The following is a 26,888-nucleotide window of genomic DNA, read 5'->3' as shown; positions in this document are numbered from 1 at the left end:
AAGCTGACTTCACGTTTCGTCCAGGGCCAGACCCATCTGGCCGAGCCACACAAAGCCAGCACCCTCCCGTGGCCTTTGCCCTCAGGGAGGTGAGCAACGGCAGGGCCTCACGCAGAGCCGGGGACGCACCTGGGGGCCTCCAATGACAAACCGCCCGCTGGGCTGCAGGTGGTAGATGGTGTCCTTGTCCAGGTACTGGGCCGGCACCACGGCCCTGATCACCTGCTCCTTCAGCGCCCTGCGCATGTCCTCCAGCGTGACGTCTTCGTTGTGCTGCACGGAGATGACGATGGTGTGGATGCGCACGGGGATGACCGCGCCGCGCTCCTGCGTGTACTGCACTGTCACCTGGCGGGCGGCAGGGAGGGAGGAAACGTCGTGAGGCCCTGCCCTGAGCTGAGGACACGCTGCTGCCAGGCGCAGGTGCCCAGGAGGCAGGCAGGGCTCCCAGGAGCCAGAGGGACCCCCTGTCCCCCAAGGGCCTTCAGGCAAGTTCATCTGACACATTCTTAAACTGGATAACTGCCTGGCGCTGTGAGACGACTGGGCACGAGGCACAAGCTATTCCCACCTGTGACCACAATCAATGCCACTTGGAGACTCGGGTGTCACAGAGTTTCTGCTCTGTGATCCACTAGACTCCACTCCTCCTACCTCAGAGGGCTCTGGGTGCCAGAAAATGTCCCTCTGCCAAAGCCCTGTCTTGACCCTCCGTGGCCCAGGCCCAAGACACCCCGGCTCCCACCAAGGAACACAGGAGTCCACAGGCCACACGCCCACTGCCCCGGCCCCCTCGGTGGAGGAGCTCTGGAAGCATATGGGGCCAGAGGCCTTGCCTGCTGGAGGGACAGGGTGACAGGGACTCGAGCCAGGAGGACTGAAGTGGAGGGAGCAGCAAGCTCTGGGTCACCAGCCTCTGTGTGTCTGCACAAAAGCAAGGAAAAGCAGAGCGCGTGGAGGGAAGGATCCTGCCTGCAGCTCCCGCGCAGGGCAGGCCACAGGGACAGAGCGGGGTTCACTCCCTCCAGCGTGGGTCAGTTCTGTGCCCACTCTATGTATTATCGATGAATATTTAAACCATCCCAGCAAGATCGGCATTACTGTCTCCACTTTACAAATGAGGAAGACCAGGCTCTGAGAAGTGAAACAACTTCCCTGAAGTCACACGCCAGTCGGTGAAAAGCCCAGGAGCCAACACTGCTCTGCCTGCCCCCAACGCTGTGTCCCGCCCAGAGCAGCAGAGAAAATGCCTCCGCACTCTGTCCTCTACCGACACATCAGGAGGGCGCGAGAGCCCGACATCACAGCCTGATCTGTCCGGTGACGAAGGAGAGCAGCCTGGGCACCCTGGGCTTACAGAGCGAGAGGGAAAGGGATGGTGAGGATGGCAGATGAGGCTGGGAAAAGAAAAGAGAAGCCAGCAAAACACACTCAGCCAGACCGAGTGTGTACCGTACGCGACAAGCCATGCCACAAGCTGTGAGAAGCTGTCACCAGCCCCACTTTAAAGACAAGAAAGCTGAGCTTCCAGAACATAAACACTAGAGCTCAAGATCGCACAGCCAGCAGAGGTGGGCTGTGACCGTGCGCCGTGCGGCCCGGTGCCTGCAGCTCTGCCCAGCACAAGGTCGTCACCCGAGACCCTCAAGGCTGGAGCCACAGGCCCCGTCACTACCCGAGGCAGCATGGACCCACAAGGGCAGTGCCCAGAGGGGCTGTGCGCCTGCAGGAGTGCAGCTATGCTGCATGGTCTGGCAGGGACACTGGCCAGCAGGCACATGACTGCTCCCCACCCCAAGGGCCTTGACAGGATCACAGGGCAGCAAACAGTGGCCCCTGGGGCTATGCCTGAGGCGAGGTCCCGGCCTGCCCAAAGGCCCCTCAGATATCCATCAAACATGGGATGTGTATCAAACTCTACTCTATGTCCTGCCTGGTCCAAAGAGCCAAAGGGTGGGATCCAGAAGAAGGAAGGGAAAGAGCCCTGACCCCACGATGCCTGATCCTAGTGAGATGGGCAGACGCACACCGCCTGTGCTCTGAGAGTGCTCTGGGCTGCGTGCACACAGGGCCCTGTGAGAGGGAGCTGGAGTTGGGGGCTTGGCGGGCTCCAGAGGGGAGGCCCTGTGGCGGCTCTGGGACCAGACCTGCTGCACCTGGCCTCAGGAGAAGGCTCCTATCCTGCGCAGCTGCTGAGGCCCATCTCCACTGCTACCGACTCCCCTGCCCTGCCACAAACCCCAAGCAGAGCTGTGGCAGAGCAAAGGGCCCCAAGCATCGCTCTTATCTCATCACGTCAGCAAGATGTGGGGAAAAGTACACCGTGGAAAACACAACTCTGGCCAGGTACAAAAACAGCCATCCGTGCTGCCACTCAATTCTCAGTATCAGCAGCAAGAATTTGCTCAGGTGGAAAGGTTCCTCCTGTTCACAGTCGACACTCTGGATAGATGATGAAAATCCTTTACCAGTAAGGTATAGAGGAGAAGGCCCAGACATTGTTCCTGGCAGGGTGCCCGTCCCAGTGCAGCAGCCGCGTGGAGGCCGGCCGAGGGCCTCAGGGAGAGGCTCCGTCAGCAGACCCCCGCACCCTCTCTGATGCCCGCTGGCTGCGGCAGGGGAGTGAGGCCGACTGGTATCCAAAGTAGCATTTGTAAGAGAATTCAGTGTCTCCTTGCAAGAAGGGAAAGCCTGGAAGAGCCCATCCTCCCCTCCCTCCCTCACTGCCTTCTGAACTCAGAAACGTTCTATTACTAAGCAAATACAGGAGGTCTTTCCTATTTCAGCGGGTCCAGTAGGTGGACCCTCCAGTCCTTACCCTCAGGCGGGGAGAAGGAAACCCGAGTCACCCCACTTACTTCCTCCTATCCCTGTTCTAGGATTTCCTTTTCTGTGAATCTCCAACCTGCTTCCCATCACAGCACAGCTCTGCCACAGGACGGGGAGGGCTCTTTTCTTTCGGTACCATCACAATCTACATGTTTTAGCTCTCCTGCCCACAACCTCAAAGAACACCTGAGGGATGCTCATGGTTCCACTTCTCACCTTGGGGGTCATGTGGATAACACCAGAAGTCAAAGGGTGGGTTTCTTTTAGGCCACAGAGGTACTCCCTTGCCCCAGGTACAGCCGATATGCAACTTCTGCCTTGTGTGGCCTTACACTTGCGGTGAGAAGGATGCGCCTCTGTGAAGCTGGAGGAACGGGACAGAGTCGCGTGCACCACGCTGAGCTATAAAACCACGTGAGCCAAATTCCAAGTGCGGGGTCAAGAGGAGGTCCCACCTGAGGGCGGCCAGAGAAGACCACGAGGAGGTGGGAACCACGCTGGCCACTGACGGACAGGTGGAGGCCGGAGAAAGCTTCCAAGGAAGGCGAAGTGTGGGAGCGCAGGTGCAAAGGACCGAGAAAAAAGGGGAGCATGAGTGAAAGGATATGGTTTAAGCAAAGACTGGGGGTGGGGACAGAAGAAGGTAAAGCTGGAAGACCATACAGGCGTTAAATACCAGAATAACGAGTAGGAAGGAGGCAGAAAGTTGTAGACAATTCTGAGCAGATACAAGGAAATTAAAAGTGAAGCCCAAAGGGAATTAACTGAAGTTTCCAGGCAGGGAGAACCTTTGGGAGGACACAGCACTGTTCCTGGGCCTGGCCTGGGAAAAGGGGCTGGAGCGGACGGGATGCACTAGAGGGAAAACGGGAGCCCAGGTAGAGTGGAGACAGACAGGGCCAGGAAAAGGTGGGCTCCATCGCACTCCTTCAGCTGAGGAGAGCTCCCAGGGCCCGGGTGTTTGCTGGGTGAATGAGAAATGGGGCTGGTGATTCAGTTAGACCTGCAGGGGGAAGATCTGGAAGCGGAGCGTCCAGAGGTGAAGGCTGGATTCACAAGCGTGGGCAGGAGAAAAGAGCGTGGAAGAGGAAGTGCCAAGACCCCACTGGAGTGTGGAAGAGGAGCTGGGGAAGGAAGCCTTGAGGAGAGGGGCCATCGGGGCCGTCAGGGTGCAGGGAGAGGAGGCGGACAGGAGGCCTCTGCGTGTGCCAACACATGCATCACCACCGGCCTTCAAACAATACAGACGTCGGTGCGGATTTCTTCACTGCAGGGAGCACAGGGGTCAGGGCGGCTTTGCCACAGACAGTCAGAATCGGCAAAGCCTTTTTATGAGAAACAAAGCGAAAGGGCCACAGCGAGCTGCAGACAGTACTTGTTCACGGCGTGTTCAAGGTTTGCTCAAGACGTGGAGACCTGATAGGCAGCGACCGAAAGTCTGAAACCTGTTACAGAGGACGTTTGTGGCAGGAATTGGGGAATCATATTACTAGAGTCAACTTATGCTAAGAAAGCCCCCGCACTAAAAACCTAGAACTGCTCTTTTCATTTTTCTGTGTCTTCTGAAATTTTTCATAATAAAGTGTTGGGGGCAGGGGAGAAAAGATCTGGAGCTGAAGATTTTTGAAACAAATAGTTCTTTTCAGAATCAACAATTCTTTGAATGCCCAGACGGAACATTTGGATCTAACAACGATCAGAATCAAGAGGAAGGGGGGTGGTGTTTGAGGCACGCGTCTGGAGCCCCACAGGGGGCGGAGGGCAGGGGCTCACCTGCGTCTTGGAGTCAGGCCGCAGCCAGGGGAGCTGCCCCGAGCGCCGCAGTTCCGCCATGCGGGCGTTGAGTCTGTGCGCCAGGATGATGGTGAGGGGCATGCACTCCTCCGTCTCGTCTGTGGCGTAGCCGAACATCAGGCCCTGCAGCAGACACCTGCTTCAGACCACAGGCAACAACCCTCCTCAAATCTAAAGCCCCACTGGCCCTCCATCCTCGCGGGTATGTAACTTTAGCACTGGGCACTTGTGGAGGGGAAGACGTGGTCCCCGAACTCAACACTCTAGAAGGGGAGACAAGCCCACACCGGGTGTCCCCAACCCTCCCTGCCCTCAAGTCGCTACCCTGAAGAAGGGGTGACTCACTCCAGGCATGGGGACGGGGGTCTACCCCATAGTGCATTCAGTCCATTACATATGAACTTCCCCGGCTAGCCCCTCACACAGAGCACACTGCACTACCGTCCTGACGCAGGGCCAACGCTCAGCGTTTAGTGACCTGATCTCCGGCACCGACATCCTCTTCGTTTCTGTCCAGATGGACACACTGGGCAATATCCGGGGACTGCTGCTCCAAAGCCACCAGCACGTTGCAGGTCTTGAAGTCAAAGCCTAGGCACAAGGAGAGCAGGCCTGAGCAGAGGGAGGCTGGAGCTCCTGGGGGACTGCTCGGCACACGACAGGGCATTTAGCGGCGTGGGTGGTCTCTCTACCATCCGTCTGGGCCCAGAGCTGAGGCCCAGGACGGGGAACATCAGTATCCTTCCCATCCTATCACGTGCAACTCTTCAGCCAAAAAAAATCCTCCACAGAGTATTAAATTATACCTCGATTAAAAATATATATCCTACACAGAGCAGCAGTATGAAGATCAAATAGCAGCTACAGCTGCCCTGGCTGAAGGGCAGGTGGGTGACTCACGGCCCTGCCCCCTTTGCCTCTCCCAGAGGCACCTCCCAGGACCCAGGTGGAAAATCACTGCACTGAATGAACATCAAGGGCCCTTTCAAAAGCCCAGGCACATGCCAAACCCAAGCATCAAATATACTGAACAATACGGTGCATGTGAACCATCCAGAGACACTCCCGGAGCCAGAGTCCCCTGAGCCCGAGACGGGCCCGCGGCCTGGAGCAAAATGGAAAAACCACACCTCTGGAGGCCGAGGCCCCTTCAGGCCATCCCCAAAGCTCAAGCACAGAGATGGAGGCCAGTCCCCCGCAGGTGGGCACAGCGGGCTGGGGCCTGGGACGTGGAGTCCTGGGTAGCAGCAGCCCAGGCCAAGGAGCCCTGAGAGGGAGCCGCCGGGCAGACAGCACAACCTCTCCGACACTGGTCCTCACTGGGCTCAGCTACAGGACGGACACAAATGAGGAGCTAAAACGCACAGAGGCCTCACCACAGGGACACGTATCAGTGACGAGATGACTGTCACCCTCTTTCCAGTCTGTCCTCCTACCCATGTGGCCAGAATGGGCTTATTAAAACAAAAAAGCCTAGGTTCGCTCTATCGTTTATGCTCATGCTTCAAGTGGGGACCTGCCGCCAAAGGAAGTAAACCGAAACCGCTCAGCTCCAGCCAGGCCTTCCGGGCTGAGAGCTCTCAGCCCACGGGATCTCGGGCTTAGCCTTAAACACAACCTCCTCTGCCACCTCCACTAGGGCTCTCTGCCTAGAATGCTCCTCCTCTGCCTCCCATCCCCCTCCACAAGTCCATCTAGCTCTCTGAAAACGTCCTTGGACGGTCCCCCCCGCAGCTCTTCACTGCACACTCTGCCTCCGACTGGCCGCCGGGCACCCTGTACTGTATCACTAATGCCAGGCAGTGCCCCCGCTCAGGAGCCATCAGGCCACCTCTGTCCTCTGCAGCCCCTGTTCGCAGTGCACGTTTCTGAATGCACAAACCAAGGAACAACCTTTAGGGAACAATCTTTAGCTGCCGAGGACTCACCTCCTCACTCCGGGTCTAAATAATAAATCTTCTTAGCGCTGAAAATTAAAGGCTCCAAGTGACTCAGGAGAACAGAGTTCAGGGGACTAAGGGGAGAGGAGGAGGGCTTGGAAGGGGCAGGGGGAGCCACTAGCCTAGGGCCTTGTGGCTGCAGGCCAGCCCGCAGCCTGCTGGCCGCTTGGTGCAGGCGCACTGACAGGCACAGGTGGGCGCGCTCCCACTCCTCCCTTTCCGGGGGACGTTGTACCTCTGGGAAACGTTCCTGCTGCCTAACGCAGAGCAAGGTTCGCTCTTGAACAAGGTCTAAGTGTACATAAACAAGTCGGCTCTTCCTGGTAGAACAGGGCGAAGGCTCTGCGTGGTAACGTGTCAGGAGGCTGCTGCTCTGGGACGACGCGTCTCCTCCGCGGACACCCCACATGCTGGCTGGGAGAACCGACCTGTACTCACTGGTTTCCTCCCAGCGATTCTTGATATACCCCCAAAACTTTCGTGCGCTCAAGCGAGTCCTCTGAGCGAGCCAGAAGGTGGCTGCACTGAGCTTCTGTGTGTCCGCGCCCTCACGCAGAGAGCGCCTCTCTCACTTATGGAGATGCGTGCACGTCACCCCAGCCTGCCCTGACCCACAAAGATGCCACACATCAGCCCAAACAACCCATAAGTACAACGTAGTGTACACTGGCCCTAGTATCTGGCCCTCGCACCCTGTCTTTTCACGCCCTCCAGGCTGGGCCCCTTCCCAGCCTGCCCGGTCCCCGGTATGGGAGTCTGCTTCAGGGCCCTCAGTTCTCTCCAGCTCTCACCCCCACCCCATCACAGAGCTCTTCCTCAGCTCCCGCCAGGGCCTGGGCCCCTTTGCTGGGTCGTAGGCTCCCACACTGCCTGGCACTGGAGCTACCCTGGGCCAGCCTGTCTCCTCTGCCTGCTTTCGGCACCCGTTCTGGACTGAGTCACCTTCTTCTTTGTCTATGTGGGGAAGCAGCATAACTTAGTAGAAAGTGCAGGAGTCCCAACCGGGGGGCGGGCGGCAGCCACTTACTGATCGTGTCACCTTACACAAGTTACCGACATATGGAAGCTTCAACTTCCTCATCTGCATGAGGAGCAGAGCAGAGCTCCTTGAACAGTTAGGTAGGAAGACGCACACAGAGACCAGCCCCAGAGCCCGGCAGAGAACACGGCCCCAGCAGAGGGCAGCTCCTTGTACTGGGAGCTTCCTCCTCTTCCAAGATGGCAGGACCATAAACAAGACCAGAGGCAGCCATGGCTGGACAGAGGCTGATCCCCCTGGGCTGCCACACTGTTGTGCCAGAGGCTGGGAGCCCTGGACCCTGGCAGGCAGGCCTAGGAGCCTTCTTCCCCTGGGAGGTATCTGCTCTTCCAGGAGATGGAGAGCCTCAGGTGGGACTCAGCCCTGGGGCCCTGGCCTCACCCTTGGCCGAGTCGTCGTAGCCGATGTGCTTGATGGTGTCCCGTACCACCCGCTGGTAGTCCACCATGGCCATGGAGGTGATCTCCCCGCACAGCAGCACCATGCCCGTCTTACACACCGTCTCTGAAGGGAAGGAGACATGTTAGTGGCCATGTGCTGGCGAAGGGGGCTCCACACCTGGACCTCTCACAGTGCTGAGACAGAGACACGCAAGGAGCCGCGCAAGGAATGGACTCCAGAAGGAAAACTCATGACGCTAATAAGGAGAGTAAATCCCGGCACAAGTGCTGACCATCTTCACAGGCCACCCGGAGAACTGCGGCTCGCAGAGAATTGGTCACACCCGAGTTTTCATACCTCGCACTTACTGTCGCACACTTGCCTGACCCTGAACTACTTATTCAGCCTCAGCTGTTGGGTGAAGATAATCATAAGACTGCTTTGGGGATTAGAATGAGACGCTGGCTGTATGCGGTCATAGAGAATGCAGAATGCAGCCAACATACGTGAGGCCTCTCCCGCCCCCTTATTGCTAAAACTCCACTGCAGGCTTTAGGCGTGGGGTCCTGAGCAGAGAATCAAGGCAGGTTATTTGTAAAGATGTCAGGGTGAAGTCCACCCTCAGAGGGGCACGGGTCCCTACAGTGCTCATTCTGGGGGCTAGGGTGGCCCTGGAGAGGGAAGGGCGGGTCTGTACAGCAAAAAGGACAGGGTGCTGACCATGAGGAGATCGGGGCTCTGATCTCCACGTCGGGACCCCTACCCCATGACCTTGGCCAAGGCCCTGATTAAGCTGCACCCAAGATCTCCTCAGTAAAGTGAGGGGGCTAGACCTACCACCCCTGGAGCCCTCCAGGTTCTGAAGCCCCCGGCTCTCTGCTGTGCTGAAGACTTCAACACAGGCAAAGGTTTCAAGCTCAGCCCACTCAGGTCTCCAGCAGGAGGGATTAGGCGTTTCTTACCGCAGGCCACCTTGGCACTGGGGTCCTGCTTGAGGTGCGCATCCAGCACTGCATCGCTGATCTGGTCACAGATCTTATCTGGAAGAGAATGAACATGTGTAAGAATCACAGGAATATTAAGCCTAGCAAACTGAAATGTTAAAATAATTAGATACTTCGTCAGTTTACATATCGAATCTACCTAAGAGGACACTTTTTAAATATAAGAAATTATAAATTTTTTGGAATTTTAATTTCTTCCCATTTCTGCCTTAATATTGGATGATGTATATTATATAAAGTCATAAAATTCCCTAAAAAGAGAAATATATTCCAAAACCAGTTACAAGAGCCTAAAGCAATTCACACACACACACACACACACACACGCATATTCTTCTAACTAAAAAGTATCTCATCCCTCAGCATATTCCCTTTAATTCTAACATCTAGAAAAGTCCTAGAAACAGAAGTTAAAATATAACTGATGACATCAGTAAGATTAGGTGCCAAGAGGCGGACTAGGATGGGACAGACACATGGTACCGCTGGTCCCGCAAGATGCAGTGCGCTGTGTAGAAAATACCACACCCGGTTCTGGGACTACACCTGTAAGAATCGCGTAAGAGAACCTCTGCACATTACTGCCACTGCTGTTTTGCAGAATACTTCCACAAGCAGCTCTCAGATCCTTCCCGCCGTCACTCAGCCTCCTGAAAGCCAGATATCCTAACAGCTGGGTTTGATCTCCTCAATCAAGGTGGGATTGACAAAGAGTCCAACATGAACTGGCATTTCATCTTATTCTACGATTTGCCTTAAAGACTCCCCATGGCCTGGGGCTTCCCTGGTGGCGCAGTGGTTAAGAATCCGCCTGCCAATGCAGGGGACACGGGTTCGAGCCCTGGCCCGGGAAGATCCCACATGTCGCGGAGCAACTAAGCCCGTGCGTCACAACCACTGAGCCTGCGCTCTAGACCCCGCGAGCCACAACGACTGAAGACCATGTGCCTAGAGCCCGTGCTCTGCAACAAGAGAAGCCACAACAATGAGAAGCCCGCGCAACGCAACGAAGAGTAGCCCCCGCTCGCCGCAACTAGAGAAAGCCTGCATGTAGCAACAAACACCCAACACAGCCAAAAATAAAACAAGTAAATCAATAAATTTTTTAAAAAAGACTCCCCATGGTTGAGTATGTAGACACTGTGGAAAAATCCACTCTTGCTTTGGCATTATGTTCACAAATTCAGAAAAAAAAGTGACATCTATTTACACATATTACATCTCGTTTAGTGTTCAAAAATACCCATAGAGTCTGCTCTTAGTAAATTAATAAGTTTTTTTCCAGCTTTATTTGGGTATAATTGGTATATAAAAATCTGCATATAATTAATGTATGTAGTTTGCTAAGCTTGGTCACATGTACATACTTGTATTACCATCACCACCATCAGGGTTTAATAAACATCCGTCACCTCCAAAATCTCCTTGTGTCCCTCCTGTCGTTTTTTAAGTTTTTAAATTAAGAACGCAGGTCCAGAATCAAGCATTTCTGCTTTTGAAAGTGCCTATTAAGCTCTGTAGTTAAAATGTTAGTTAATCTGAAGGTGAATTCTCTAATCTTTCCTTCAGAAACTGCTACTAAACATATATTTGAGTTTTTCTATCTTCCTGCAGATCCTGGTCATAAATCTAGGTTTGCCTGAGTCCATGCCTCTGCAACCCCCTACCAATCATGGCCTCCTACTGCCCAAATGTCCACTTTAGACCCAGCCATCAGGCCTCCTAGGAGCCACTCACACAACGACCACGGATGACTCTGCTCGTTTAGACGACACAGGTCACATGTTTCCAGTGCACACAGGGAAATAGGATAAGGGATATTAGGGATAAAGCTGGAGTTGAGCAAGGGTATTAAGACAGCTTCACAGACTAAGATAATGCCTTAGGAGGTCCTTTCTGAACTCTTTCTTGAGGCTTTCGAAATTTCTATCAATATCACTTAGTAGTCTTAAGACAGCCAATAGTTGGTTTTCTTGGAAGTTGAAAAAGAAGCATTAATTTTATCTTTCTGATGGAGAGGAATTCAGCACTGGAATGACAAGCAGAAAGCCACCAAGGAAACTGTCTTAACATGAATGGCTAATTTATAGTGGCAAGCGCAAGGAGAATCAGACAAATTGAAGGGCTGCCATTAAGTAGACAGAACAGCCAACTGATTGGCTGGAATTTTCATTCTCTGTCCATTGAGCACATTGTTGTGTGTACAATGGGACCACTGGCCACTGCGTGACAAAGCACCCACTTCCACCGCATGGAGCAAATCCTATCTATGGCCATCTCCTAACCTGTATATGGCTTTCATACGTACGTCATGGAGCTGTCCAGAATATGTTAGACATAGCAATGGATCTGAGATTATGAGTACAGTAAACCTAGATACTTCATAAAGTCATGCAGAATTAAAGATGCTATTTACATTGAATTGAGCTAAGTCACATACAAAACTCAGTTTAAGCCAAGATTTCTCAATGGCAATACTGACCTTTGGGGCTGGAAAATTTCTTCTTTGTGGGGGATGGTCTTGTGCACGCAGGGTGTTTAGAAGCACACCTGGCCTCTCTCCACTAAATGCCAGTCTCACCCCACGCCCACCCCACCCCCCGACAGCTGTGACAGCCACCACAAAATGCCCTTGCGGGAAAAGGGCACACCCTCCCCAGCTGAGAACCAGCGGCTGAAGCATATGGAAGGAGCAGCGCGCTGAGGTATCTAAAGCTGGGCTGCGAGGTATGAAAGTTAAAGCTCTTTGAGAAAGAACAAGGATGAGGAAGATGAAAAAAAGTTAGACTTAGTGATGATTAGTGACCAAGAACTTCAAATACTCCAGCGAATTGTGAAGAGGTGCTTAAATACATAAATCAGTGTGTCTGGCCCCCAAGGTTCTCCTAGACCAGTGGTTCTGAAAGTGCGGCTCCCTCATCAGCAGCAGCAGCATCGCCTGGGAACTTCTTAAGAATGCAAATTCTTGAGCCTCACCCAAGATCTACTAAATCAGAAACTCTGGGGGTGGAGCCCAGTACGTTGTGTTCTAACAAGCCCGTGGGGTGACGCTGATGTGCCCTGAAGCCTGGGAACCACTGTCCCAGAAAGTTGAGGCTCCCACTGTGGTCTTCACGGAAGCCTCTCTCGTTTCCCCACATCACAGTCCTCCTACCTTTCAGAGACCCAATAAAATGCTGGAATTTTCTTCCAGAGATCCGTCTCAGCCCCTGTTTAGAACGCACCGCCGTTCACTTCTAAACCGCACATGCTTTACATGCAAAACTTAGTGACCCGTGGTCTTGCTTGCGGGAACATTCTCTGTTGACTTAAGCTGCTCATTGATAATAAAGCTTTACTCAAAAAAAAAAACCTCTCTATATAGAGTTAATACCTGATGATACATTTTACACACATGTTTATCCAACCAGCCGTGTGTTCTCCGTCGCAGTCCCGCTGTGAGGAGATGCTGGTGGTGGGCTGCGGCACAGATCCTCGGCCTCGTTAACTTACAATCTATTATTTGCATAACAAGTGACTGTTTTACAAGACTGCAAATTAACAGAATAAAAAAATACTGCATATTGTTCTTGCCAAGATCCCTTACAGTTACTGACCCACACCGTTTTCCAGGCCTTCAGTAACAGCGACACCCCGGTACAGGTCACCATCCAACCAGGACCACCTACTCACCCGGGTGCCCCTCTCCTACAGATTCCGAGGTGAACATGAAGGCCCCTTCCTCGCTTAGAGAATGGTCACACAAGCCATCCACCGGTCCATTCATCTCTTCAAACTGTCCACTCGGCTTCTTCAAGGTAACAATTTTAATGCTGGGACTTGGCCTGAGGGTTCTGTTTGTTTGTTTCCTTCTTTAAACCCAACAGGCTCGTCTCCGCAGAGCCACAGGGCTCACTTCTGCCTAAGTGCCTGCAAGCGCACGTGAGAGTAAAGGTGTGGAGGGATGAGAAGGGAGGGACTGGAGAAGGATGTGTCACTCCCTCCAACTGGCCAGAGCTTGCTCCTGAGTGACTCCTATATATGGAAAAGTGAAAGTGCCTGAATAATCATGTGAGAAAATTGGAGGAGTCCACTTCCGGGGTGTGTGTGTGTGTGTGTGTCTTCTCACCTTGAGGAATTTCAGCCCTTAGCTCTCATCTCCCAAGTCCTAAGCATGTGGCCAATGTATGGCAAAGAAGGTTGTACAGATTCTGCATAAGTGAAGCTCCTCTGGGACTCTGCTTTAGCTCTGCAGCTCACCTCCTCAGTGCACCAAGGTTAACATCCCACGTTGGAGGCGGGGGTCTGTGGTTACTCAGGGATACAAATAAATAGGAAGCAAAAAACTCCTGCCCAGAGATATGGTTTAGGCTGAGATTACAGCACAGGACGCCTTTGCTCTTGGGTGCCCTGCCTCCTCGCCCACACCTTGTCTGAATTGGGCTCTTCCCCTTCTTCTACCTTCTCAGAGCAAGAGTATGCACCTATATTCTGAGTCAGCTTGGATGTTACACAACAGATTCATTTAGAGGAAAAGCTTTTGAGCCCACATTTTTCTGCTCATAGAAATCACAGAAACTGTCAACTTCTCTAAGACGCTGGCAATCACATTGACAAGCAAGATGTTAAAAAAGTATCCGCACGGGCTACAGAGAACAATGATTTTTGGAAAAGGATTCCTGAGAGGCAGATTCATTATGGGGAAATCATCAGAGTCCAGTTTCCCAAAGCTTCTTATGATAAGTTGGTCCTATACACTTGAGAAACATCCTGCTCACGTGACTCCTGCATTATTTTTGCTTTGACCAAGAAAAGAAGTGGACAGGATTATATCCTGAACCAATTCCTACACTAAATGACAGCATCTTTCACTTCACTCCCTCCCACTCTCAGATCTAGCTGCATCCTCAGGCCCAAGGAACAATAGGGAATTGAGATCACAGAGAGTGAGAATGGGTGGAGAAACTGGTTCCCACTAGAATGCAATACAAAGTAATCAACCAAAACCTTGTGCATCAAGCACCGGACTGTGGGAAGCAAAAGGGAGGACACAATTGCCCCAATGAACAGTTCTGGCAACCAAATCCCCTCTGTACTTAGGAGCATTTAAAATTTTTTTTTTCCAAATCTTGAGTTTTCCAACTGGTCAACAGTGGCAGTACTATCCCTCCAGGGAATTAAAACCATATTAAAGCGATGTCTTCTGGGATAAAGTAAGAGATTTTACATATACACATTTAATCAGAGGCATTTTACAAAGAGGGGGCTAGAATGCTCAGTCACAAGACTGCAGAAGGTCCAAAGAGGAAGAGGCCACTGGGAAGGGATGGAAAATGAGGAATCAAACAGGGACTTTAGACAACATAGCCTTGTCCCTGTCAACACACAGGAATCCTGCTGTTTGCACTTAAAATATTTCAACATCACTGTCCTTTTGTAAATTTCTTCTGGGTACACTGGTTTCAAGCCTGGAGGCAATGTGAGCTAATGTTTAATGTGAACTGTAGACCTAGGTTACCGAAGCATTTACAACGACAGCCATTATGTTCTAAATGTGCTTTAAGAGAAAGATGAAGTTTCAAGTACTCGTGCAGATTCCTAGAGCTTGCAAGAAGCCAGAAAACAAAGCAGCCTAACTGCCCTCTGAATTCCAAAATGAATAACAGCATCATGGGGCGAAGAGGCATGGGGTGGGGGTGGGGGAGTGGGTGGGATGCAGGGGACAATGTCGGGTCCGGAGAAGCGGCACTTTCAGAAACGTATGCAGGAGGCTTCTGCAGCCTGGACATAAATGCAGAGTGAGTGAAGGATCTGGAAGGCACCTAGTTGAGTATCCATCTTATGAGTCTCATATGACATCCCTACTAACTACTAGGCCACCGTACGCTCTTTCAGCAGATAAGTGTTAACAAGAAGTGCACAAAACACGGTGGCTGGGAGTGCAGGCTTCAGGGCTGGAGTCCTGTTTTGCCTCTAACCCACTATGCACCCTGGGGTAGGCTTCCTACACTCTCTAGGCTGCTGTTTCCTCATCTTTAAAGCAGGTTAAATAATTACCTACCTCAGAGCATTACTGTCAGAACTACAAGAGATCACACGGGTATGCTGGGTATTGAGCATAGTGCTAGCACACAATAAGGGTTTAATAAAATATTACCTAAGCACCTTCTATGTACATACACATGATTTTCTTCTGAAAAAAAAAATAGCTCACCATATACATGTTATTTGCATCTTGCTTTTCACAATATACTATGGTTCTCTTTTTACATCTCAACATATAGGCAGACCTCATTTTTAGCACTTGACTAATATCCCACAATGAGGATATACCGTAAATTATTTAACCACTCATTCCCCAATGGCTGGATATTTTCAACTTCTAATTATTTAGTGTTACCATAATGCTGCAGAGAAGATACTAATCACTGGCATCCTTTTATAAAAAGACAAAATGCAAGGGCCTGGCAATGCTGAACTAGACCAAAGATTTCCCTTTTGTAATAAATTTTACCCAGTTAGTGAAAAGAAACAGCACTTCAACAATGAGTTAAAACAGCAGCATCAATCTGCCCCCTTCAGATATAATTGGCAGACCTTGGCAATGACATAATTACTTAGAGAACTGAACCTACGAGAACTACATAGCCCTAATCTGCTATCATAAACTCAAATTAAAGCCTCCCTTACGCAAAGACTGTCCCGTTCTCCCTTACGCATGAATTGTCCTAATGTCCCCCGACCCAGCCCCACTGATTACCTAAGTCCAATACGTGTCAAAGGCCCAGAGTTGATCTCACTTCCATGTAGCAACCTTCAACTCTAAACCTCTGCTGACTAATCTCTGAAGAAACCTGCCTTTGAAAATATCACTTTCAGTTAGATTTACCCCTGAGGAATCTCTAAATGTAAAATATCAAGTGGAAAACCATGTTTCCGATGAACAGTATATGTAAGCCACACTGACCAGTTTCAGGAATAAGCTTAAGGGCACCTTATCCCACATAACACCATGAGGCAGCAGAACTAGTGGAAAGCAGCTGGCCAATGGTGCCCTTTGCTTGCCCCTGCACTGCCATGTATGATGGCTATGCCACAGGCAGAAGAAAGGTCAGTTTGATGACCTAAAACTCTGATGCAGAAGTGGAGTGTGCATCCACCTCTTAAATGCTGTTTAAGTGCAAACATTTCTAAACTTTGGTGAGAAACTCCCCTAACTTAAATGGCATAATAACCACATGGAATATTTGCTTCTTTTGCCCTCATTAAACACAAACTTTTATCACATATGTCATCCTGGAACACAAATAACTTATTCATGAAAAAAGGTAAAACTGACTCAACACCACTTATTGAAGAGGCTGTCTTTTCCACATTGTATATTTTTGCCTCCTTTGTCATAGATTAATTGATCATATGTGTGTGGGTTTATTTCTGAGCTCTCTATTCTGTTCCACTGATCTATGTGTCTATTTTCGTGCCATAACCATACTGTTTTGATTACTATAGCTTTGTAGTATAGTCCGAAGTCAGGGAGCATGACACCTCTAGCTTTGTTCTTTTTTCTCAAGATTGCCTTTGTTATTTGGGGTCTTTTGTGGTTCCATACAAATTTTAGGATTATTTGTTCTAGTTGTGTGAAAAACATCATAGGTATTTTGATAGGGATTGCATAACACAGCTACATGTAAAAGAATGAAATCAGAACATTTTTTCACATCATATACAAAAATAAACTCAAAATGAACTAAAGACCTAAATGTAAGACTGAAAACCATAAAAATCCTAGAAGAAAACATAGACAGTACACTCTCTGACATAAGTCTTAACAATATATTTTTGGATCTGTCTCCTCAGGCAAGGGAAACAAAAGCAAAAATAAACAAATGGAACCTAATTAAATTCAAAAGTTTTTGCACATCAAAGGAAGCCATCAACAAAACGAAAGGACAAGCTACTGAATGGGAGAAGATATTTGCAAATGATATGCTTGATAAGGGGTTAATATCCAAACTATATAAAGAGCTCTTATAACTCAATATCCAAAAAACAAACAACCTGATTTAAAAATGGGCAGAAGACCTGAATAGACATTTTTCCAAAGAAGACATACAGATGTCCAACAGGCACTTGAGAAGATGATTAACATTTCTGATTATTAGAAGAGTGCAAATCAAAACTACAATGAGGTACCACCTCACACCAGTCAGAAAGGTCATCATTAAAAAGTCTACAAATAAGAAATGCTGGAGAGGGTGTGGAGAAAAGGGAGCCCTCCTACACTGTTGGTGGGAATGTAAATTGGTACAGCCACTAGGGAAAACTGTATGGAGGTTCCTCAAAAAAAAGAAAGAAAGAAAGAAAGGAAGGAAGAAAAAAAGAAAGAAAACAGAGCTACCATATGATCCAGCAATTCTACTCCCGGGTATATATCCAAAGAAAACAAAAACACTAATGCAAAAAGATATATGCACCTTAATGTTTATAGCAGCATTATTTACAATAGCCAAGATGTGGAAGCAACCTACGTGTCCATCAACAGATGAATAGAAAAGATGTGGGGACTTCCCTGGTGGCGCAGTGGTTAAGAATTTGCCTGCCAATGCAGGGGACACAGGTTCGAGTGCTGGTCTAGGAAGATCCCGGAGCAACTAAGGCCGTGCGCTACAACTACTGAGCCTGTGCTCTAGAGCCCACAAGCCACAACTGTTGAGCCCACGAGCCACAACTACTGAAGCCCACATGCCTAGAGCCTGTGCTCCACAACAAGAGAAGCCACCACAAGGAGAAGCCTGCACGCCGCAATGAAGAGTAGCCCCCGATCTCCACAACTAGAGAAAGCCTGTGTGCAGCAACAAAGACCCAAAGCAGCCAAAAATAAATAAATTAATTAATTAATTAATTAATTTAAAAAAGAAAAAAGATGTGGGGGGTGTGTGTGTGTGTATATATACTATACACACAGACACACACACACACACACACATACATATAAACATACACATGCACAATGGAATATTATTCAGCCATAAAGAAGAATGAAACCGCCACTTTCAACCACGTGGAAGGACCTGGAGGGTATTATGCTTAGTGAAGTAAGTCACACAGAGAAAGACAAACACTGTATGTTTTCACATATATGTGGAATCTAAAACATAAAACAAATGAATATAACAAAACAGAAACAGACTCATAGATACAGAGAACAAACGAGTCACTACCAGTGGGGAGAAGCGGGGAGGGGCAAGATAGAAGAAGGAGATTAAGAGGTACAAACTACTAGGTATAAAATAAATAAGATACAAAGATGTAATGTATAACACAGGGAATATAGCCAATATTTTATAGTAATTTTAAATGGAGCATAATCTATAAAAATATTGAATCACTATGTTGTACAGCTAAAACGAATAAAATTGTAAATAAGCTATACTTCAATTAAAAAAATAACTGACTCAGACTGTACATTTAAAAAGTTTTAGGTAATTTCAGCATTATGTGAGCTTCATCCAGTAAAAAGTCCAAATAAGCACCCCATATATAACAGCTATTCTGAAAAGGAAGAAAGAAATGTGGAAAGACTTCGTGGAAAAAGCAGAACCTGAGCTAGACCCCAAAGGAATTACAGGATTTTAAAAGGCAGCAGAGAGAAAGGGAGGCTCTGAGGGGGGCAGTTGGGGAGACTTCACAGCCAAGAAGCCACAGCATTAATTAGAGTTTGTACACTGCTCTGACTCCAACTGAGGGGTGGGGATAACTGGGCAGGGAGGTAGAGGGCTGGGAAGCCAGGGAGGTCAGGAGCTGGGATTCAGAGCAGTAAGTAGCCCTGCAGAGAGGCAAGAAAATGGGAGGTTCCATCTGACAGGAAAAGGCAGCTTCCCAGATGGCATTTGCAGAAGGCATTTCAAGGCAAAGGTGTTGGCCACAGCAGACTGAGGCAAAGGGTGACACTTGGGACAAGCAAGAATAGACCAAAAGCCTGGAAAGGAAGAGGTTGGGGGAAAAGATATATGGGGAATAAGAGATTTTTAAAGCTACCATGTATACCAGGGAATCAAGAAGGCCAAGAACACGACCAGAGCCAGACAGATCCTCAGAACAGGCCTGAGAAGACCCTAAGTTCTCACCTGTGGCTGAACTTCAGGGTCCCAAAAACAGGAAGTCAAGGGTAAGGCAGAGTTGTAGATGGCCTAGCTAAGCACTGAAGAATTCCCTAACATGGAGGCACTCTGCAAAGACTGGGAGAGTATTTTCTTCTTTTCTAGGATCCAGGTATATAAGGAAACTTTGTCAAAACACTAGCTAACCACTAAGCTAATGGAACACAGACTTCATTGGCCACACACAACAAAAGAATATAAAATAGTTCAGAAAAGTATTAAACAACAGTGACCCACAACAAATGGCAACAGCACATGCCAGGGAGAAGAGAATCTTATTCCAGAGTTGCCATATTATAATATTCAAAATGTCCATTTTTCAACAAAAAATTACCAGGCATGCAAAGAAACAAAAAAGTATAGCCCATATGCAAGGAGGAAAAAAAAAAGAAACTAATAGAAACTGTCCCTGAGGAAGCCCATGCATTGCACTTACTAGACAAAGATTTAAAATCAACTGTCATATATTCTCAAAGGTATAAAGGAACCACAGACAAAAAAATTAAAGGAAGCCAGCATGGTGTCTCACCAAACAGAATATCAATAAAGTAATAAAAATGATAAAAATGAACCAACTAGGAATTTTGAAGCTGAAAAGTATAATAATAGAAATCAAGAATTCATTAAAGGGGTTCAACAGCGGATTCAGGCAGACAAAGGAGTCAGTGAATATGAAGATAGGCCAACTGAGATTGTTCAGTTTGAGAAGCAGAAATAGGAAAGAATAAAGAAAAATGAACAGAGTCAGAGAAGCACGTAGGATACCATCAAGTTTAACAACATGTGCATATGGGAATCTCACAGGGATAGGAGAGAGAGAAAGGGGCAGAAAGAATACTTGAAGAAACAATGCTTAAAAACTTCCCAAATTTGGTGAAAGACACAAACTTACAGATTCAAGATTCTCAACAAAATCTAAGCAGGATAAAATCAAAGAGATCCACACTGACACACATTATAGTCAAACTTCTGAAGGACAGACAGAGAGAGATTCTTGAAAGCAGCAAGAGAGGCATCTCATGACATACAAGGAACCTTCTATAGTATTTTTTTTTTTTGCAGTATGCAGGCCTCTCACTGTTGTGGCCTCTCCCATTGCGGAGCACAGGCTCCAGATGCGCAGGCTCAGCGGCCATGGCTCACGGGCCCAGCCGCTCCGCGGCATGTGGGATCCTCCCGGACCGGAGCACAAACCTGTGTCCCCTGCATCGGCAGGCGGACTCTCAACCACTGCGCCACCAGGGAAGCCCCTCTTCTATAGTATTAACAGACAATTTCTCTTCAGAAACTGTGGAAGCCAGAAGGCAATGAGATAACATATTTAAAGTATTGAAAGGAAAAAAAGAAAACCTGTCAACCAAGAATTCTACATCCAACAAAATTATACTTCAAAAATGAAGGGGAGGGGCTTCCCTGGTGGCGCAGTGGTTGGGAGTCCGCCTGCCGATGCAGGGGACATGGGTTCGTGCCCCGGTCCGGGAGGATCCCACATGCCGCGGAGCGGCTGGGCCCGTGAGCCATGGCCGCTGAGCCTGCGCGTCCGGAGCCTGTGCTCCGCAACGGGAGAGGCCGCGGGAGTGAGAGGCCCGCGTACCGCAAAAAAAAAAAAAAAAAAAATGAAGGGGAAATTAAGACATTCAGATAAATAAAAACTGAGGGAGTTTGTCACGGTAGACATGCCCTATATGGAATGCTAAAGGGAGGCTCTGGGGCTGAAATTAAACGACAGCAGACAGTAACTCAAAGCCACACGAAGAAAGAAAGAACAATGGTACATACACAGGTACCTAGGTAAACATAAAAGGTAGTATTATTGGAGTTTTCTTTCATAACTCTTTTTGTATTTAAAAGACAAATGTATAAAACAATTATAAACCTTTGTTAATGGACACAGTATGTATAAAGTTGCAATTAGGGCCAATAAACATGACAGAGGAGACCGACTGAGCAGTGTCTCTGTATACTACTGAAACTGTGTTGGTATTAATTCAAACTTGATTGCTATGAATTTAAGATGTTAACTGTAATCCACTAAGGAAAAAATCCAGTAAGGTAAGCACTAAGGAAAAAAAAAAACCCTAAAGTATATACAGAAAAAGAAACAGCAAAGTGGCTGAAGTCCTTTCTCATCCACAATTATTTTAAATACAAATGAATTAAACTCTCCAATTAAAAGGCAGAATGTATTAAAAACAAAACATGATCCAACTATATACTGTTATAAGAGACTCACTTTAGATCCAAATACACAAATAGACTGAAAGTGAAAGGAAGGAAAAAGATATTCTACACAAATAATAACCAGAAGAGAGTTAGGATGGCTAACCTAATATCAGAGAAAATAGAATTTAAGTTAAAAATTGTTACAAAATAATCACTTTATATATTGATAAAAGGATAAATCCATTGAGAAGATATAACCAATATAAACATATACACACCTAACAACAGAGCACCAAAATACATAGAGCAAAAACTGACAGAATTCAAGGTAGAAATAGTTGGAGATTTCAATATTCCATTTTCAATAATGGACAGAATTATACAGAAGATCAATAAGGAAACAGAGGACTTGAACAACACTATAGACCAACTAGACCTAACTGATGCATATAGAAAAGTCCCCCCGAAAACAGAATATAGATTCTTCTCAACTACACATGGAACATTCTCCAGAATAGACCATATATTAGGTGACAAAACTCTCAAATTTGAAAAGACTGAAATCATACAAAGTATCTTCTTTGACCACAATGGAATGAAGATAGACATCAGTAACAAGAGGAAAACTAGAAAATTCACAAAAACATGAAAATTAACCTGCACAGTCTTGATTCAAAAATGAGTCAAAAAGAAATTATAAATGAAATTAGAAAATACATTGATATGAAGGAAAATAAACATTACCAAATTTATGTTATGTAGCAAAAGCAGTGCTCAGAGTGAAATTTATAGCTGTAAATGCTTATATATTTTTTAAAAGATCCCAAACCAATAACTTAATTTTACACCTTAAAAACCTAGGAAGAACATGTTAAACCCAAAGCTAGCAGAGGGATAACATAATAGAAATTAGAACAGAGATAAATGAAATAGAGACTAGGAAAAATAGAATCAACAAAATGAAAAGCTACTTCTTTGAAAAACCAACAAAATTGATAAACATTGAGCTCAATGGACCAAAAGACATCAAAGAGAAGACTGAAATTATTAAAAGCAGAAATAAAGTTGGTGACATTAGTACAGACCTTAAAATAAAAGGGACTATAAGAGTATACATGAACAATTGTAAGCCAATTAGATAACCTAGAAGAAATGAACAAATTTCTAGAAACATACAAACTACAAAAACTGACCCAAAAATAAACAGAAAATCTGAAAAGAACTATAGCAAGTCAAGAGATTGGATCACCAATCAAAAACCTTCCAATAATGAAAAGCCCAGATCCAGATGATTTCACTGGTAAAGTCCCCCAAATCCTTAATTAAAGAATAATTAATACCAATCCTTCTCAAACTCTTCCAAAAAATAAAAGGAGGCAACACTTCCTAACTCATTCTATTTGGCCAGCATTACACTGAAACCAAAGCCAGACAAAGACATCAGAAAAGAACTATAGACCAATACTGTATTTCCTTATGAATACAGATGAAAGAGTCCTCAACAAAATAATAGCAAACAAGTTCCAGCAACATATTAAGAGAATTACACATCATGAACAAAGATGATTTATCCCAGGAATGCAAGGGTGACTAAAATATGAAAATCAGTGTAATACACTATAGTGATAGAATGAAGGGGGAAAAAACACACGATCATCTCATTTGATACAAGAAAAGCATCTGGAAAATCCAACTGTCTTACATGATAAAAACACTAAACAAACTTGGACTAGAAGGAACTTCTTCAACATGATAAACGGCATTTATGGAAAAACTACAGCTCACGTTACACTCAAAGGCGAATAACTGAAAGCTTCCCCCCCACCCCCCAAGATCAGGAACAAGAGAAGGATGCCCATTTCACCACTTCTATTCAACACTGTACTGGAAGTTCCAGTCAGAGCAAATGGGCAAGAAAAAGAAATAAAAGGCACTGAAATTGGAGAGAAAGAACTAAAACTATCTCTATTTGCAGATAACATAATCTTGCATATAGAAAATCCTAAGGAATCCACACAAAAGTAAACTATTAGAGCTTATAAACTAATTCAGCAAAGCTTTGGGGTACATGATCAACACACAAAAATCAGTTGTATTTCTATACATGATCAATGAACAATGTGAAAAGGAAATTAAGAAAACAATTTCAGGGCTTCCCTGGTAGTGCAGTGGTTGAGAATCTGCCTGCCAATGCAGGGGACATGGGTTCAAGCCATGGTCTGGGAAGATCCCACATGCCGTGGAGCAACTAAGCCTGTGCACCACGACTACTGAGCCTGTGCTCTAGAGCCCACAAGCCACAACTTCTGAAGCCCGTGTGCCACAACTACGAAGCCCATGAGCCTAGAGCCCGTGCTCCACAACAAGAGAAGCCACCCCACAGAGAGGTGGGATGGGGAGGGTGGGAGGGAGACGCAAGAGGGAGGGGATATGGGGATATATGTATACGTATAGCTGATTCACTTTTTTATACAGCAGAAACGAATACACCATTGTAAAGCAATTATACTCCAATAAAGATGTTAAAAAAAAAAGAGAAGCCACCCCAATGAGAAGCCCACACACCGTAACGAAGACCCAAGACAGCCCAAAATAAATTAATTAAAAAAAAAGAAAACAATTCCATTTATAATAGCATCAGAAAGAATAAAATAATTAGAAAAATTTAAGGAGGTTCAAGATTTTTACACTGGAAAACTAAAAATTGCTGAAATAAATTTAAAAAATCCTAACATCTCATATTCATGGGTTGGAAAACAAACAGTTACAATGGCAATGCTACCCAAAGCAATCTACAGATTCAATGCAATCTCTATCAAAATCCCAGAGGCCTCTTTTGCACAAATGTAAAAGCTTATCTTAAAATTAATATGGAATTGAAAAGGATCTCAAATAGCCAAAACAATCTTGAAAAAGAAAAATGAGGTCGGAGGACTCACATTTCCCAAATTTCAAAACTTACTACAAAGCTACAGCAATCAAAACAGTATCTGATACTGGCATAAGCAAAATGTTTCCAAAACTAGAAAGCAATACAACATCCCCAAACCTCTGGGTTTTCTTAGGCTGGTTTCTCATACTGAAATAAAAGCAAAACGTTTCATATTAAATGGTGCTGTGAGGTTCTAATTACAAGGTTCAATTGTATTAGGCTTCTTTAAAAAAAAAAGTTGAGTTTTATTCTGGTGTAATTTATGGTAACTGTGGGAAATTTTTAGAAAATACAGAAAAGAAAAATAATATAGTACATCCTTCCACTCATAGGTTGATGAGCATAGTTCATACACTGGTATATTTTCTCTTGAAGGAAATATATCCATATATCTATATAGGTATAGTCCCGTGTATGTGTTACTTAGATAAAAATTTGAGAGTTGGGGCTTCCCTGGTGGTGCAGCAGTTGAGAGTCCGCCTGCCGATGCAGGGGACGCGGGTTCGTGCCCCGGTCCGGGAAGATCCCACATGCCACGGAGCGGCTGGGCCTGTGAGCCATGGCCGCTGAGCCTGCGCGTCCAGAGCCTGTACTCCGCAACGGAAGAGGCCACAACAGTGAGAGGCCTGCGTACCGCAAAAAAAAAAAAAAAAAAAAATTGAGAGTTAATTAAACCTGTCGAGTTCTAGTTCCAAACAAGATGGAATAAGCACGATAAGCACACTCCACCCTGTCTCTCCCACTGAATGCAGCTATAACATCTGGACAGAATGCATGGAGTAGCTGTTTGAGGATTCTGAAAAGTAAACAGTAGTAGGCAAATAGGGGAAGAGACCAAAAAGGCAGTGAGGTTCCCTTTTTTTCCCCCCCTCCTGTATCCTGGACCCAAGGCAGTGCAAAACTCAGAAGTGGGTGCCAGGGCCCACAGAGAGAAAGCTCTGGGAGAGGCCCTTTTATTGACTTGATCAAGAGCAGGAAAGGGGATTCCCTAAGTTTGCAAGAGTGGAGGGAAATCCTTTGGGTTTCTTTTTCTTTTTTCCATTCTCTTGAGCCCCAGCCCCCAGACAATTCCATGGTGACAAAACTGGCAGTGGAGGCCCGTGGGCACCTAAAATTCTAAGGGAGGGGAAACTTCCTCTCTGAATGGAGGAGCTGTGATCCCAAGAAAGTGGAACCAATCCCTGTTGTTTTTTCTGTGTGTATCTTCTGCCACTTGGCTTCAGATACAGGCTTGGCCATACGAAGTGTACAGCAGAATGGGGTAACTGAAACCCAGCTTTCTGGACAAAAGACCGAAAAGAGGAGGCCCAGAGTGGGGAAAAAACTGGAAAGATCACCGAGGGAAGAGCTCAGAAAGAGATCCAATAACACTGTAAGATGCTAATAATAGGGGAAACTGGGTTCAGAATACACAGAAACTCTGTACTAACTTTGCAATAATTCCGTAAATCCAGAAGTGTTCTAGGGACTTTCCTGGTGGCGCAGTGGTTTAGAATCCGCCTGCCAATGCAGGGGACACGGGTTCAATCCCTGGTCTGGGAAGATCCCACATGCCACAGAGCAACTAAGCCTGTGTGCCACAACTACTGAGCCTGCACTCTAGAGCCCGTGAGCCACAACTCCTGAACTCCATGCGCCTAGACCCCGTGCTCCACAACAAGAGAAGCCACCACAATGAGAAGCCTGTGCATGGCAACAGAGTAGCCCCCGCTCGCCACAACTAGAGAAAGCCCATGTGCAGCAAAGAAGACCCAACACAGCTAAAAATAAAATAAACAAATTTACTTTTTAAAAAAACTGTTCTAAAAATTTTTTTAAACTAAATATTTACCTTGGCTCCTTCACTCTTATGTTCATTCACGTTACTCACTGAATTATTTACTGAGCACCTACTATGTCGTGTCCCAGGCACTAGTCTATTCTCTGGAGATACAAACAGCAAAACAAAACCCAGCATGATTCCTGCCATCAAGGAGTTTGCAGCAGAAAATGAAAAATAATAATAAGTGGTTGCCAAGCCATAGAAATAAAGTTACCACTTCAAAATTAAAAATTATCTTCTTGAGTCTTCATTGTAGAAGAAAAATCTATGAGAAGTTAAAAGCCCAGGCTGAAGACCGTACAATCTGTCAACTGACAATCAACAAGCAGGATTTCCAAGGAGGACTCATAGGCAGTTCTGGAGCCAAACAAGGCAAATCCCTAGCAGGCGGCCCAGCCCCTGGCCTTAGCAGGAACAATTACTTTGAATCTAGGCTTACACCAGAAGGCCAGGCTAGCTGTTGGCTCTCTGCAAGCCAGACTGTGCTGGGGACAAGACATGGATAGGAAGCCACATGCCCTACTGGGGTGCAGTCTCAGTAGTGGCAGGAAGGCAGCTGGGCAGCATGACCAGGACAGGCTCCACCTCAGCTACACAGGGATCCACGCATCCACCCTCCTCCCATGCTCACATGCCACACATTCTTTCTTTGAACATGAACTAAACACCTACTGTATACCAGGAATAGGGTAGGCCCTCCACAGTAAGGACAAACATAGGTATTCCAGGAGACACTGGGAGAAAATGTTCTAGGCAACGGGAAGAACATTTACCGAGACCCACAAGCTAGAGAGAGCGTGAAGCCTTCATGATTTTTCAAGCGGTTCAGTGAGGCTGGGGCGTGG

At 47.0% G+C, this 26,888-nt stretch overlaps 1 protein-coding gene across 4 annotated transcripts in view; it reads right to left on the bottom strand.

The window, feature by feature from the left end:
• MAT1A (methionine adenosyltransferase 1A) overlaps positions 1–26,888 on the bottom strand; it is an 81,110-nt gene that overhangs the window by 4,436 nt on the left and 49,786 nt on the right. For 2 of the 4 annotated variants that reach the window (XR_010935912.1, XR_010935913.1), the window contains 2 exons: positions 20,762–24,847; positions 12,660–20,539 (listed from right to left, as the gene is read on the bottom strand). Coding sequence is in view for 2 of the 4 variants with exons in the window: in XM_067710369.1 (XP_067566470.1) it covers positions 130–348; positions 4,603–4,746; positions 5,102–5,214; positions 7,984–8,106; positions 8,946–9,023; positions 12,660–12,753 (771 nt within the window). In the remaining 2 variants the exon portion in view is untranslated. Of the gene's footprint in view, positions 1–129; positions 349–4,602; positions 4,747–5,101; positions 5,215–7,983; positions 8,107–8,945; positions 9,024–12,659; positions 20,540–20,761; positions 24,848–26,888 lie in introns of those variants that run through there. The other 2 variants (XM_067710369.1, XM_067710368.1) reach the window with 2 other exon arrangements.

The sequence above is a fragment of the Pseudorca crassidens genome, chromosome 16, assembly GCF_039906515.1.
Source record: "Pseudorca crassidens isolate mPseCra1 chromosome 16, mPseCra1.hap1, whole genome shotgun sequence".
NCBI classification, from domain to species: Eukaryota; Metazoa; Chordata; class Mammalia; order Artiodactyla; family Delphinidae; genus Pseudorca; species Pseudorca crassidens.
Note: the sequence above shows the minus strand (reverse complement) of the source record. Positions and strands in the feature narration are given on the sequence as shown.